The sequence below is a fragment of the Acanthaster planci genome, linkage group LG10 (assembly GCF_054643075.1).
Source record: "Acanthaster planci isolate LZ-2023a linkage group LG10, COTS_SCS, whole genome shotgun sequence".
NCBI lineage: Eukaryota > Metazoa > Echinodermata > Asteroidea > Valvatida > Acanthasteridae > Acanthaster > Acanthaster planci.
Window position 1 is genome coordinate 7,053,180 of NC_141786.1, and position 16,030 is coordinate 7,069,209.

The 16,030-nt window shown below is 45.4% G+C and overlaps 1 protein-coding gene across 6 annotated transcripts in view; it reads left to right on the forward strand.

The window, feature by feature from the left end:
- Nucleotides 1-16,030, forward strand: part of LOC110988326 (uncharacterized) — a 62,791-nt gene that overhangs the window by 8,930 nt on the left and 37,831 nt on the right. For 4 of the 6 annotated variants that reach the window (XM_022251711.2, XM_022251707.2, XM_022251708.2 and 1 more), the window contains one exon: nucleotides 4,459-4,503. Coding sequence is in view for 2 of the 6 variants with exons in the window: in XM_022251704.2 (XP_022107396.2) it covers nucleotides 11,632-11,727 (96 nt within the window). In the remaining 4 variants the exon portion in view is untranslated. Of the gene's footprint in view, nucleotides 1-4,458; nucleotides 4,504-10,598; nucleotides 11,728-13,331; nucleotides 14,029-16,030 lie in introns of those variants that run through there. The other 2 variants (XM_022251704.2, XM_022251705.2) reach the window with 2 other exon arrangements.

Genomic DNA, 16,030 nt, shown 5'->3' on the forward strand with positions numbered 1-16,030 from the left:
CAGCTTGTATTTCTGAAGGTATCGGACTAAACGGGGCCCTCCAAATTGCTCTATTTTGCAATGGAGTGTATAGGCATCCATTTTCAAAATGGCGGTGGGCCCCATGACTGTTTTGAGGGGTGATTTTCTCTGGAAAGAAATATCTTCGAAAGACATCAGTTTAAACCACTGAAAACTGAAAGATGAGGAAGTGAGCTTTAATTTGATGTGTGTCCTGAACACCTGTGAAACTTGGAAGTATTTTTCCTGTTTTTTAAGTGGGGATATTATCACTGTTGTCTATGGCAGGTTATTTACTTGTCTGTACCCTGTAGGGGTACGATTTTTAACTCGTGACGCCGACGTGGCAGCTTTCCTCACCTTGGCCTCCGAACCCGTTTGTCTGCTTTCCCTTGAGCGACTTGTTACAGGAACTCAAGCTGGAGTGCTTCCCGCTCGCGAATTACGTCCACTTACAGCGTAAACAATCTCGATAATGTCAACTATTATTAGGCAGTGCGTAGTTTGCACGGAGATCGAGGGGGGCGGCGTGCACTCCGCTAAAATTGTTTCCCGAACATGCCTTGAAAACACCTTATTGTGACAAATGCTTGGTAAGATATACCTGCCCAGACGTGTAATTTAAGGTACACTAAATACCATGTCATTCGAAACCTGTTTAATCGAATCTCTCCTGCGTGTTTAAGTTTACAAGCTGTGTTCAGGCTGTTGTCGCTGTGTACTCTTATTCGAACAAAACGTATGTGGGCATAAACAAGCCCATTCCATTAAAACTTGGTTAGTTTGTACAATTCCGTCAGGAGGGATTATCAAAATGTTCAAACTATTCGTTTTTGATAAGAAAAATATTTAAGAATAGGGACAGTGGAAAAAATTATATATTGTAGAGGGCCTGCGTGGAGCGCCCTTCCAGGGGACGTTTTGTTATTAGATTCAGTGACAATGAATGCATGCACAGAAGGTTTACTCGAGCCTGTCCTAGAGGAAGACAGAAATGCCCTTTAACGTGACGTCATACGCAGGCCCTCTGTATATACAGTTTGCGGCGCAGCCAAAAACCTTCGATTAACGACTGCTGATGAATTCAGAGAATCGAGGTGTTTTGTTTCTTAACACGTGGGCAAACGCCCTGAGGATTTCATCTGGCAGAAAATTAACCGTGCTTGTTACATCAGCCAAGTGGAGATCGACTATACAGACCCGACCCACTAAATAGTTCACCGGATGAGATTCGAAGTCGGATCAACGAAACTAATCGTTTCGTCGGCCTGAGCCTTCATCAGTCCCAGCCGAAAACATGCTTTGGCCATTGCACGCTCTGATCTCATTTGGAACTGAAGATGTCTGCCGTAGAGGCCCTGTTTGTTTCACACGGATCCGGATCCTGATCAGGACATGGTCCCAGCGCTGGATTTTCACCCTCCATGAGAGGTGGGCTCTGGTGTCAGTGAACCAAACGGCGGATTACTGATCTATATTCGGATCCATCGCGTGAAACAAACAGACTGTATTAGTTCAACCTCTGTGTCATCGTCCAACTTTGCATATTTTCCATGCCGTCATTAACCCAGCTACCTTCATGCACATTTACACACCAAGTGTAAAGTTTCTGAAACCTCTTTAAAGTGTATTTTTTTACATCTATTTTTGTCCAGTTTCCGGAGAAAACCCTATACTCCTCTCTTTAATGACCAAAATTGAGTTAGGTATGTGAATCATAAAGTTCTTAACAAACATGGGATTTGACTGAACAATAATGGAAGATAAGAAAAAACCTCAATTTTAAGACGGCCAAATATCTGACCTTTACCAGGCTATACACTTTCAGAGCCTCCGTGTAACTTCCCAGAAAGTGAGCTGCACGCCGTCAGTGAGTTACCGAGTGAGTCTCGCGTGGGTATCAGTCGAGGATCAGAAATCCTAAACAAAATCCAGATAATGATGAAGAATGTCAGAAATTTCAACCCGCAGAAAGGAAAAAAGTCATAATTTCACCTTGCATTCCATCCTTTAGGTCCCTGGGGTTATACCTCGCAGCTTTGTGAGCCAGGGATCCCCCATCGCGGATCGGCCGCCGACTCCCGTGTGCGTCCAACCGCGGCCACCTTTACACTCCGGCGCGGGGCATTTATATTTATCCATAAAACTCGGCGTGAACCGTTTAGGGGTCGTTAGGGGATGATTTGGAGGCAAAAAAGGGGTTCTGATTATTTTAATTGGCAAAGATTGCTGCGAACACGCAGTTAACTGCGTGCGAACTGCGGTGGCTGCAATATTTCGAAGCTATGGGCTACATTTTTTGAGATTGTTAAAAAGAACGCCAGAGTGTAAACTGATTAAAAAAACCCTTCAGCTCGCTGTGAGCGGGTATTAACGTTGGCGTGCCTTATCTTGGCGGGTATTCTGTTGACTGACCTGGGACACGAATGGTTCGAGATGGCTTCGACATTCCCCTGGAAAAGCCTCGTTAGGGCTACAGCAGTTTCTGCGTCGGAAGCCTTTCTTTTTCCGTGATGAAACTAAAAATCGCAAGTTTCTGTCAGAAGTGAACTTACCTTCAGTCGTAATCATGTATGAACGAAAATCGCGTCGAATGCGTGTATGTGCATTCACATACAATTTTTAGAGTCTAATAAAGTAGCTAAGAGGAGGAATTTAAGTACACTCTACACGTAGTGCGCGTTAAATGTCATATCCACAGCTTGTATATTTAATGTTTCCATGGAGGACAGTGGAGTCACTGTTGTGGAGGGGGGAATCACTTCAGCTGCTTAAAACTATTCATAAAACAGTCGCCGGATTTCCCTCAGTGAACAGGTGACTGAGGACGCCAATTATACAATAATTAATTGAGATCAACCATCTGACGTGCCTGCGGCTGTTTGGTTGGGTTGCTCGCTGGTGTTTCCACATTTTAAAAGATGTGGGGAGGGACTGTAGGACTTGCAGTTAATAATGACGATGTTCAGCACACAAAATGGGGGAGTCGGGTTGGCGCAGTGGTTCTTTCCTCGCCTTCCACCTCTGTGGTCCCGGGTTCGCTTCCCGGCTCGGTTCACATGTGAATTGGATTTTCAGTCCCTACCTGATTCCGTGGCTTTTACCCAGAATATTCCTCTGGGGTTTTCCTCCCACCTCTAAAACTGTAACTGCTTCTCACTGTCTCCTCTCTACAGGTTGCTTCAGGCTTGCGACCTACAGTGCCTGGGGTGCTTTTGAGGGATCCGTGGTGTCATTACCAGAAATGAATAATATGAATAACAATAATAATAATAATAATAATAAATTAATTCTGCTATACGGAAACCCTAGTATGTTATAGCATCAGTTTTCTGTTCGAAATACCGTGCAGTTCGCTTTTATCGCTGAAAGCTAAAATAGAATAATGCGACTTGTAAAGACGCTTCAAGTGAAACATTCCTCGCTGTTTATTCTTAAGTCTTGCATAAAAAAATGATTAATCAACACTGTATGCGATCTTAAAAAGAAACAACTTGCAAACTTGCGGGCCGGAAATAGTCATCGTCAGAATGTGCTGAACAACTGGTGTCGTGAAACGTTAATGCAATTCAAGCAAACGGTACCGGAGTTGTAATCAAGTCAATCACATGTCAAATCACTAGTAACGGGGGATGAGCGATGGGGAGGAATGGCCTCAAAGTTCATTTAAACAGCTCACTTCTTCACTACAATTCAGACTGCATGTGCATCTCGAGAGGTTGCGTTTCTTGTCTGGTGATGACTAAGTCTTGATTAATCCATGTAATGCCACGTGCAGCCTCGATTAAGACTAGCCTCAGCTTGTCGGTCGTGCGGTACTCGGAGGGCGACAAAATTGGAATTTGTTTCAAGAAACATCTGTCATATCTTTTCCATCTGTTAAGCAACCCTCCTTCAAAAGGTGTTTGTACGTCTCTGAACTGCTGCTTTGTATTCCCTGAAAAATTGAAACATACACCGTGGGGGACTTCCCCTCCACTTGACCACCCCCCCCCCCCCGCCGAGTACGCCAATTGTCATGATTAGCGAAGAGAGACCCTTTACCACGTAACTGCCCCTTTAAGTCACCGCATAGCTTGTGAATGTCAACCCGGGTATGCCCACGCGGTTAGTGGGTCATGTTCAACTATGTTTTTAATGTTTGGCATAAGACCTTGTTTTCTAGCTAACTTGGCGTTGGCCAACTTGGCTATGAGCCACCTCGGCTATGACAACGTCTTGTCTTGTCGTGGGCGTACGTATCAAGAGGTGAACAAGCCCAAACAAGTGGGCCATTAGAAAAACAATCAATAAGCAACGGAATGTTCACTTTCAACAAACAGAACGCCATTGTTAACGACAGTGGCATAAGATAAATGATTAGTTAAAATACAGAAATCCTTGCTTTATGCGAAAGTCAACTTAGGTCCGGGAACTCAGAGAGGAGCTTACAGATATGTATATCTTTTGTTTTCACAGCCACTGTTGAAATGAAGATCTGGTGAAAGAAATTTGCCTTTTCAGGTAAGTTCTGTCGAAACATGTAGAAGTCGTAAAGAGCGTAGCTTCGCTGAAGCTGTTCATAATTATTATGGAGCCTTTTCTCAATGAAATTTTTTTCTTCGTAAAATGAATAACCAGTTGTCTTTTCTAGTTACAGTCAATACGTATGTAAAAGTCTCTGGTTAATATTTCGCTTTTCTTCGTTGAAGTGACATTGTCTGCCAGATTTTGAGACACTATGGTTTCAAAGTAGCAATTTTGGTATACCACAGTTGTGCTTTCTAGGGAGAAAGCGATTTGGGGAAGTTTTTAGGAGTGAAAGGAGGATTTTATACCAAGGAATCAATAGTCATTGCCATCATATTTCTTCCGGACCCTGTCCAAATTGGGAGATCTGTCACCGTGGCTGTGGCTTTGCCATTGGAATGCTACTGTGCATAGCCCCAGCCACAGACATATGGTCTTGTCAGACGCGCCCCTGTTCACTTTTAGAGAAATCTGGAGCAATTTCTAACATGTTCCAAGAATTCAGAATTGATGTCCGCGTTGCAGGAAGTAGATACGTCTGGGATGCTAGATTGTTTGTTTTGGCCGTCAGTAGATCCTTGCCCCAACACGGGCATTCTGTAATGGACTTGAAAAGAGACCAAGGCTTTGGAGCTCAGCCATTAAGCTCGCCTCTGGCCCCGTTTCTTGTGTCTCCCACGCACAAATCAAGGAGGAAATCCAGATGACAAGCCTGACCGCAGCCGTCGGGTCCTGATTGGACCTGGCATATTTGAATTATGCCTGGCGCGCCATGTCTCTCAATCGCGACCGCTAGTCACATGAAATCAGCGAAGAAATGGTCGCTAGGCAGCTTTCAGGAACTTGGAAATCGTTGTATTGAGTTGCGACTGGCAGAGTTCGTCTCTGTTCTTTACTCAATGGTCTATAAGTCACACAGCTCTGTTTTCTGACATGTAGTGGGGTCTCTTTTGTTGAGCACTTCAGAATGAGTGATAAAGGCGGTAGCAAGATACACGAAAGTGCTTGCATCGCCCAATGTGCATCCATAATAACAGCTTTCCTGTGTGTTTATTTTAGTGGGTTAATTAATTTTAGTCTAGTCGTAGCTTGTAAATTTTGTCGTCAAGTTGCTCCCCCTTTGTCTCTGCGGGGGGTACTTACAAACAGCACTTTCTTCAGCATAGAATTATCAGCTGTGCTGACAAATCTCAATAATTACAGGAATTGAGAAACCTAAAGCAAGTTTGCTCGATCGACAAATTGTCACCATTTAAACAGTAAGTATCCGTCGTATAAATTGGCTTGTGCATTGTCTTGCTTGAGGTTTCGGTGGGCGATTGCGACCACGACAAGATGTAAACTTTTTAAGAAAAAAGTACAGTCGATCAGATGACGCATGCCACTGAAATTTGGTGTTTTGAATCGAGTCTGTGTATGTGCACGGATCTTGAGCTATGAATGTGTCCCCATAATGACGCTCCGATGATCATTCTTCACATAGTTTCGCACAAAGGCAGGCTGCGAACCCCGGCGCGGTCCCACCCTCGGTATTTTAACGCGACCCTGGATGTACTTTTTTGTTTAAGGTCCCTGGTGTTTTTTTTCCTCCACTCTGCTTTCACGCCAACTTCCACTTGCGTGTGGACAAGAGTATTTTATGGGGTTTGCAACGTCATGGTGACTGTCCATGGGCAGTTCAGTGTTTTGGGGTTTGCAAAAAAAGGACTGAAAAAACACATGCACGCAGAGTACTGAAGCACACTCATCTGTCTTCAGCACAATCAGAAAATACCGATACATGACGAGGCAACATTTCAGGTTTGTACCTCCCTCAACCCATCCGAGCCCATCGTATCACGGGAATGTAGAGCCGAAAAGTGCCAAGCAAAATTTACGAGGACGGCGAAATGCGGTTTAGAGCGAATTAGTCGTGGGCAGTAAACATGAGACGGAGGTTATGGTAACCAGTGTCCAATTTTTCATTCAGCCGGCAACTTCTTATCCCAGATTTCCGCTTCCTCGGGAAATAGGTCTACTGGCGAGGACATGTCACAAACTAGAAAAAAAAACAACCTACCGGTTCCCAAAAGGTTTTCAAGCAGCCCTTTTATACATATTGGTTAACCAGTGCTTAATTTTTACAGTAGGATCATAACCTTTAAGCCCTCTTTGTTCCAAAACTCAAACTTACAAAGGAGCAGCGTGCCAGTCTCAGTCATCAGGAATAGCCTGCATTTGCTTTCGTAGGGGGCATATTTGGTCATTCATAATTATAGGCATTTTCTCCGCAGGTTAACTTGGGAAATATTTTTTTACCGTCCGACCACTCCTCTGTTTATGTAGGCATAGACCACACAGCGGGCTCCCAGCAGAGACCCAATCGCCCTGAGATTAACGTGTGTGTGGTCATCGTCGGCCAAACGCTTTGAAGGACATCTTTCATTGCGACCTTCTTTGTCTTAGTTGAGCAACGCACTCGCTGAACAGCCTCGGTCTCGATTCTCGAAACGTTTCTGCCTCGGTCAAGTGAAACCTGATTGGTCGGCTGCTGTATTCATTATTGTAAATCCAGTTCTAATTAAAATTGGACAGCCACGCCCCATACTACATGTATAGTATCTTCCGTGGTAATATTTGCACGGGCGTAGTCACTCGACAACGCTTAAGAAAGAGCTGTCTGCATTGGAAAACTTGACGTTAACTAGTTAAGTTTTGTGGGAGAGATTTAGTGACAACATTCTTCCGGCAAGGATAAAACCAACAGTAAATTTTCCAGTACCTAACCGTGGCGACATTGTGTCGTCGATACAAAGGAATGATACTCTTTACACCAGGCCACGATTTCTGTTGGCCTGCGCCTGTCATGGCCGGGAGGAGCGTTGCTAGTTTCAAGGGCGCCTATTTCCCAATTTGTGCCTGACCCCATCTTACCTATACATGATCATTCACAGCTACGGTCCCCGCTCCTCAAACAGACCTGGGTAATAGAGAGTACCTGTAATACCTGAAGGTCGACTCTGCATTGTCTAGCCATTGAAAGTTGGCCTAGACTTCTGCGGTCATTCCCGCCCGCCCCCGCCCCGCAGCGATGACTGGAAGACATTGTTCTCTGTCCATAATTCCGATCACAGTCAGCTGTCGCTGACCTTAAAATGGCGCGCTGGCGCTGGCGTCCATTTGCTTTCGCCGGAGTGGTGCACACGCCATTCCTCGAGAGCGTGGCTTTGGCAGAAGGGAAAGAAGACTCGGAGCAGAGAACGAAACCGTTTGCTCCAAAACTATGGACGATTAAAGACGCCATTTCAAATTCCTGTGTGATGTTTAGACACTGCATTGGTGACTTTAAACGGTAGCCGTGATAAGCTACCTGCAAATGCCTTATTAAAATATGCAACGTTTGCAGTTCAAGAAATATTAAAAAAAATGCTCCACACGAGAAAATGCAAGGCCGCAGGAGGCTCTGATAAATGAAGACTTCGCTGTAGTTCATATTCTGTGTCTTAGATTACCCGAGAACACCGCAGTCCTACGGTCGGGGGGCGTTTGGATGAAATGCCGTTACGAGATGACTGTCGTGATTTTGAAGCGTTGAAAGAAACGTGACGTACTAAGTAGGGTACTAATCGCTAACCAGCGTCCAAAGTTTGGACTACTCGGGTAGTGTGTGTGGACCAAGAGGCAAACGCTGTCCTGATTTGCACCCTCAGTGGCGAACGCTGAAGACGCACTGAGCATAGTACTGAAGTCTTGTTGTTTTCGTAGGTGTGTTCAGCTGAGGAGCCGTTTGGTATCGACACCCATGGTCATTTGGGCATAGACACTTGGGAAAATTGAATTACTGTTCCCAAATTTGTTGGTAACTGCAGCCAGCGGTGCGTGTTATCTTTTTGACCGTTGCCCGAGGCTGACCTCTTCCAAGGTGATCATCTCGAATCCAGGCCCATGACCCATCTGACGTGGCTGGGCGCCTGTTCCTAATTCTATCACGCGCTATTCATAGTGGCCAGTCGAACTGGTCGCTTTGTTAACTTTCATAATCGAGCAACAGAGCATTTCCGTGAGAGGCTGCAACGACCGCTGGCTAGGTCCTGCTTTGAATCGTAATATCGGGTACCAGCATCATTTATAGCATTCTTTTATTTATTACCAACACCGAGCACAATTTTGTCGGGGCTATAATTTTGTGTATCGACGCCAGATACAACGTGACCTTTGTCGCACATGTATTTCAAGAAATCTCAGAACAATACAGGAAAGTGCCGGTGATGTCATTGTCATGTTCGTCTGCTTATATCTTAAGTTCGCAACTCATGCCGTAGCCTACGTGTCCATCCACTCCCCCACCCCCGTCTTTTGTTGTCTGACCAGTAGTGACTTACGGTCATCGCCTGACCTCGTAATGACCTCTCGGTTGGGCCGCTGACCACTCCTTGTTGAAACCATGGTCCGTGGTGAAACCTTCCCGCCCATCTGCCCTTCAGCAGTAATTCCGGCCTCGTCGCGGAACTTCGCCGTCAATTTCATTCCTCTGTCTAAACGAGACCGGGAGGGGTATTTGCGTCCGCGTGTACTTAGAAATCTCTTTTGCAGTTGTTTCAATAAATGTTTGATGGTCACTTCAAACCAAGACGGCAACCAAAACACATTGACCCATCTTGAAAACAGTTTAAATTCAGTTTAGCTCGTGGGTTTCTTTGAATGGAATCGATTAGCTCACACTTTCGGAGTGCACTCTGGTCACCAGTTTAAAACTGTTTGCAGTGCATTCAAAAGAGAGTGCCATAATTATGTTGTGACGGGTTTCTCCTATTTTAAGTTCGAACGGGGTGTCGAGTTGCTCTACGATTGCAGGTGCTTGGACTTTAGGACTTCAATAAGAGCGGTTTCAGTTTGAATGATTGCTTGAATGGGATATCGCCACAGTTAGCATAACATGCCGTACAAACGAGGAAACGTTGAATGGCGACAAACTGCTTTTGATGCAAAACGAAATATTTGTAGTAAGGTTTGATGGTATTATTATATTACTGAAGGACGAGAAAATTTCGTTACTAGCTAGAACTAGAGTTACGATATGAATGTCTTTATGGTGTCCTAATAGTTGTATATTATAGTCGTAATTTTACACCTGGAGAAGAGACTATTCTCAGTGACAATGCAAGGCGTCACTAGTTTCCTTCCGCTGGCCCATCCTTTCTGAATCTTCTGACTAGACAAGATGGATGCCTTCCTCCTCATTCCCAGAACAAGAAATCAACGCCGTCGTGAGGCAGACGCTAAGATTAATGAGTCAGGACGTGACTGGCCGAGTCACCCCTGTGCGTCACCTTCAACCTCGTTAAAGGGACACCCCCCCTTCTAAAACAAAAAAAAATCAATCGTGCAAGAGGGGCAGCTTGTCAGACAGTCTGGTCAACGAACCCCGAGGAGAACGCCTTGCGGTTTGTGGCACCTTAGAAGAGTCAGAATCGAGGCGACCTTTCGCATTTATGGTTGATGCAGCAAGTCCAGTACGAGACCGGTATCACTTGATAAAGGCTTTGGTGCTTGATGTTTATTTTGTGCGCGCATCACGTGGAACAGGGAATTTTGCAACACGGTGTTACGTGCACATGGGGGAATTCCCGCTTGGTCTATCTGCAGATCGCGTGCCAGCGTGGATCTGTCTGAGACATTTGGAACTTCACGGCCCATAAACGGAGCAGAAACAATGTACAGATGACCGTAGCAGTAAAGAAGACAATGGTCAATTTGGACATGAAATAAAATAAAAACAAACAAACAACTGATGTGCCAAATCTCATTTGGCATCGGCAGTGCATTGCGAGCAAGCAGTGCCCCTTAAAAAACCAGCAGCGCAGCATCTAGTTCGATGACACATTTCTGGAAGGAATTACGTCGGAGGCGGGAAGTTCACAGGCGGACATAGTTGCCCCCTTATCGTAGCCCCCCTTGCGGATTACAAGGGGAACAAACTGATCCACGTCATTGTGATGGTGCAAATATTACACTTTGTGGTCGTGGAACAAGATTGTACGTGGTCTGAGGATCGCCGACTCGACGCCAAAACTTGTGCTGAATTGAGGAAAGGTTGGTTTTTTTTGGGGGGGGGTTGCAGCAGTTGCGTCCCGTTAGTCCCCGCCCGTTTTTAAGCATCCGTCCAGGTCTGTGCCAAGTGATGACTAGTACCCCGTTTACTTGGAGGTCTTTGCTCTGCGCAGGGGAGACGAGTTTTGGGACCGGGTGCGTGAGGGAGTCACCGCTCGTGCAGTCTACTTCTTGTATTTCGGAAGAAGCGTGTGGCCGTTCCGCAACCGTACCACGTAAAGAGGTTGTGCATATGCAGCTGTGTTATCCAAGGACTCGTTTTAGTTCGCCGGAAGAAAGTGCTCAATCTTCGTGGGATGTTTCGCTTGTGTTAATTGCGGCAACTGCTGAATAACAGTGGAATTCCACGCAGGTTACCATTGCACATCGAGAATCCCCCTTTTGGGGGTTTATGCTCCAAGCAAACGACAGCCTCCGTCTAGACGCAACTCAGGACGTTGTTTTGGCATCGTTGAATGTTTATCAATAGTCTGCTGAGACAGCTCAAGAGCAGTACCTGGGTCCTTGCTCTATGATGCTGGACTCCTACCGACGTAGCCCTAAGGATCTGCTCTTGGGCCCGCCACAGAATGTTGAAATACTAAGTTGTGGAGTATATCCACATCACGAAGTGTAACGCATTCTGCACCCGCATTTTTTAACGGATAAATAGCGTGTGTACATACGGGTGTGGATCTATTATGTCCTACTATTTCCGTGGAATCTGGAGTGCCATTTCAATGACTGCGAAAGCTAAGCGTCTGATGTGCTGATGACGTCAGTTTGGGGAAGAATTTTAATGATATAGCGATTACTCTCCAACACCTCTACGTGCGCTTCTGCTGCAGTTTATTCTCGGGCCCCGCCGGAGCAACGTTCAGAGCACGCATCACTGAGCTGAGCCATTTCCATCACAGAATCTTTTCCCCGACTTAATCCATGCCATGTTGAGGCTGGGCGGGATTTATTAATATCGAGCCGGAACGATGACCCGGGGGCAGGGATAATACAGTTGATTGCCGCGGCCCCGTCATCGCGATCTTCATTGCCGTCATGAGCAAGCCCATGCCCCGCCTGCCATCGCGCCTCCTCCCGCTGTCTGATGGCTCCACGAGACTGCATCATCGAAATGTGCTGTCATCCGCCAAGGTGAGTGTCGGTACGGTTATTGTTAGCGTGTCTTATGATGCACACTGTAAAAATTACCCAGTGGGACTTTAATTCCCAAATCGAAAAGCATTGTTTTTGCACGTCTTCAGCGCGTCACCTCTCAACTTGGGACTACCTGACTTTGCCAAAACTCCTGGCGGGTTATGGAACCCATGAATATAAACCCGCACATGTGGATAAACCTGGTTCGGCATGATTTCGTCTCGTGCCGCCAAGGTACCTGAGGCTACCATTAACTGCAATATCGCTTGTAACATGCAGTGTATTTGTATAGGTGAAGTTGTTTTCAAGGAAATTCCAGGAAAAATGGTAAACGACGGATTTCTCGAAATAGCATGTTGGTTTGTATGAACTCGATCAACTGGATTTTCAGATCATTATGGTACGTGACTTTAATAGTACATGTTTATTACTATGCCCGTTCCTTGGGGCTGAGTTAATGAACATTCAGTGAATAAGCTAATCTTATTACCAAAAACGAAAAAAAATTCCTACGAGTCACCGCAAAGTCTGGCCCTAGAGATCACACCGGACCACCCTTCAGGAAACTGCACACTCTCTCAATTTCTAACGGATCAAAATATCACCTGGGTATCCTGATATTTAAATTTGAAAAACAACTTTCTACCCTACGAAATCAAATCATTGTTTCAGAGGACTTCTTAGGTATATGTATAATGCCAGATCAGCAGCTTAGGTTTTGCATTGGGAAGGCAAGAACATCAAAGGCCTCTGCTCTGGAATAAAACCACTTCAGTGGTATACTTAAAGTATACATGCGTTCAAAAAGTACCCAAACAATATTCTTATTTCCAGTGTAGTAAAGTTTACTTATTAATACGCTGTATTGTATTCAGTACACGTATAACATTTCTATTTGTACGTTCTTTTTTGTTGATATGCAAGCATATGCATGACTCGGACCGGCCAGCCGACCCCGGCAAGCTCGGTGGTCGAGTGGTTAAGACATCTGCACTAGTAAGCAGGAGGTCGTGGGTTCGAGTCACACCCGAGTAGGTTTGTGAGGTTTTTTTCGCAAGCTCTCGGACAAGCACTGAGCATACAGTGCTTATTAATATACGTTGGGTAAGGGCAAACCTGTTATATATGATATGCAAGCAGTTGTGTTTAAAATTATGTTCATTCCAGACATGTTTACATATTGCATTGAGTTCAAAAGGCCTTGTTTAATTCTGGAGGTTAGCTGTACTTCTTTTAGTTTTGCTACTCTTTCCCTCTTTTCTACCTTGTAATCATAGTTATGTGTACCGGGTTATAAATGTACCAGGTAAGGAACCATGCGACGTACTGTACATATACAAGCGTTTGCATTCTGCCTGGTATCCGCCATTCGTCACCCTTTATTCAGTTATAAGTACATGTAAATGTTCTGTGTGGAAATGAACATGTTTATTCGACCTGTTTGAATACAGCACACAGGAAGCTTTACTAAATAAGAAGCGGTTGAGCACCGTTGGTTTGTGTATGACTGGAATGCCTTCCTTTACGCTTGCCATGACAGTGTGATTTGCCCTCAGTCGGTGCGTTGATTTGGGTGTGTGCGATGTTCATGCCCAAAGCGGTGACCCCCTCTCTTCTTCTGGTAAATCAGCACACACACAAAAAAGTTTGTTGAAGTATTTCTTCATCATACAGGGATTCCATCGTACCATTGGGGGAAAAACGGCTGTAGGAAAAAAAAAGCACTGACACTGGATTCTTTGTTAGTCCCCACACAGTTGTTAGACTCGAGATCAAGCCGCAGCTTTGTCCTCAGGCCAACTGGCGGCATTGGCTGCTGGATTCACGCTACGTCGGTCGAGGTGTTGTCCGGTAAGAATTCAGACCGGAGCCAACGTTCACCAAGAGTTAGTCACCCTTTGGACCGTGATTCGTAGAAATCCGTACACGGACCTCTATTGTGTCTGCGTGCCAAAAAGAGTCTGGCGTGTGCGAGCACTCTGGAATGTCAACCCCCCAGCCTTTGTGGAATGCGCTACAGGTGATCAACAGACATGACAGAATTACCGCAAATTTTGCACCGGGCAAAAAAAGACATTTTTGGAGAAATCTGGAGAACGCGGCGGAACGAACACAAAAAGGGAACATGTTTTTGCGACGGTACTCCTGGGAAACAATGACGCGACTTGAAGTTGATTGGAAAAAGGGATCGTCGTGGAACCTTCTGTGAACCTATGAGTTAGTGTTGTGGGTTTCGTTTTGATCAGGAGGTCGTTTTGTCCTACATTCATGCGTGACTGCGACGGCGTTGCCACGAAGGTAAGGTCACGTTAAATTCCTGGTTAACAAAGCAATATCAATCTGATGATAATGGAACTTTAAATCGTCGTACATCGGAAGAGGAAACATGTAAACTGGACTCATCGCAAGTTTTTGGACCATACCACTTTTAGTTTTTTATGTTTGATCGAACCATGGACACTCTCAGCAGTTCGTAAGACGGCATGATCTAATTGTTAACTCATGTAAACAAAGGGATACAAATGTCACAGTGTCGTAGAGCGAAAGCTTAACTGCTGTGGTAGTTTAATTGGGGTTAACATGTATGAAGGCCTACATGTATCCATTTAGGAAACTAGCTTTATGATGTACACTTTTTGTAGGTTTAATTCACTCATATTTCACTAGTATCTTTCTCGTTCAACGGGCTCCACTTGAGATATGCCGTTTTGTGGTTCTTGAACTGTGCAGTTCACCATTTCACTTCCCTGACCTTTTGCTTCAAGCGGTTTATTCAGATTGCTCGCCAGCTGTTGAGAGATGGCCGTGGCTTGCTTTCCATTGTGCCTGGATATCCGACTTCATGATTCATGGAAAGATTTTGCCAATGAGCACGACTTACCAATCAGTACTTCACCGGGGCTCTTCGTTTGGGGATTGTCGTGGATTAGGGAAGTGATTATTAAACTGATGCAGTGGATTTCAGCCGCGAGGGAGCTGCGTGTTTCCGCCTATTGTACCAGGTCTTATATTCCCGATAGCTTATCGTCGGGGACCGGCTTGTTACCCCTGCTTTTTGGCCCCAATTGGCAGCCTTTTTTTAGGCCGAGATATTCATATGAAATGGAAATGTTGTCTATAACCATAGAGAAAGGACCCTCTAGGGTATAACGTTTCGTAGAATTCCCAACGTTTTCCATACATTTTGATGCAGCTGTGGAAAAGTGGTAGAAATACAGCGTTGGACTTGACGGTTTACAGGCTTAGACAAGGAACAGGTTACACTTTGGACGGACATTCTTGTACTGTGATCGGTGATCATTCAGTTAACTTTACAATCCAACCAAATCCATCGTTCCATTGTGTTATATGCTGTTGGATCAGGCTTGGCTCTCGCTGTGTTGAATTAATTTCAAAAGTGTTGCATTTTGCTGGGTGGTCGTGGAAAAGATCTGGAAATCCTGCTGTTACCAATATGAAAGGCCCTTAGAAGAATTACTGCTTGACGGCAGTCGGTTTGTTTCATGCTGTTGCACCGTTAAAACAAAATGTACCCGTTGCTAACGTGGGAACCCTGTTGTCCGGAACAAAAATTGCATCCCTGATGTCTGTTGCATTGTGCGGTGTCAGGGATAAACTCCAACCTCGTCATTGTTCCCTGTCGCTTGCTTTTGCTCCCGAATCGAAAGCCCACGACCAGACAACCGCGCTTGCATTTTGGTTGCATTTATCAGGGTTAGCGTTAAACCCATTTAAAAAAACATGAAAGCTTTAGCGTGCCGTGGGTGGACATTTCCCCCGTTCAGCCTCTGCAGCACTGAAGGATCTCACTTGAGTCCCATGCATTTTGTCGGCCTTTTTTTCGTGTGTATTTATGGCATGTAATTATTCCTTTGTCCAATCCTATAAGGGGAGCGGCCTTGGACCACTCGGGTACACCGTGGGTGAGAGAACAACCCCTCCCCGTTCTCTGCTGTTTCCACGCCGCGGCACCATTAACAAGGTGTCTCGGAGGTCGGGCCAGTGTTACATTCGTAGGATTATTGCTTGATGACATTATTAGGGGCTGGCCTTATACTGAGAGCTAATAGTGCGCAGGGTGGTCTTACCAGAATTCCTCCTTGCCAACACACGGTGGCCGTGGAGAAGATCAGTGGCCGTTTTGAATATAAATGCGGGAATTACGGGTCCTGGTATTCGGGGATCTAAAGGCTCTTCGCCTTCGCACATTATTCCGTGAGACGGACCATGGAGCTATTAAAGGGACGGAGGAACCACGTAGGCTCATTGGTGTTTGTACCAACGGTATGTAACCCCGCCG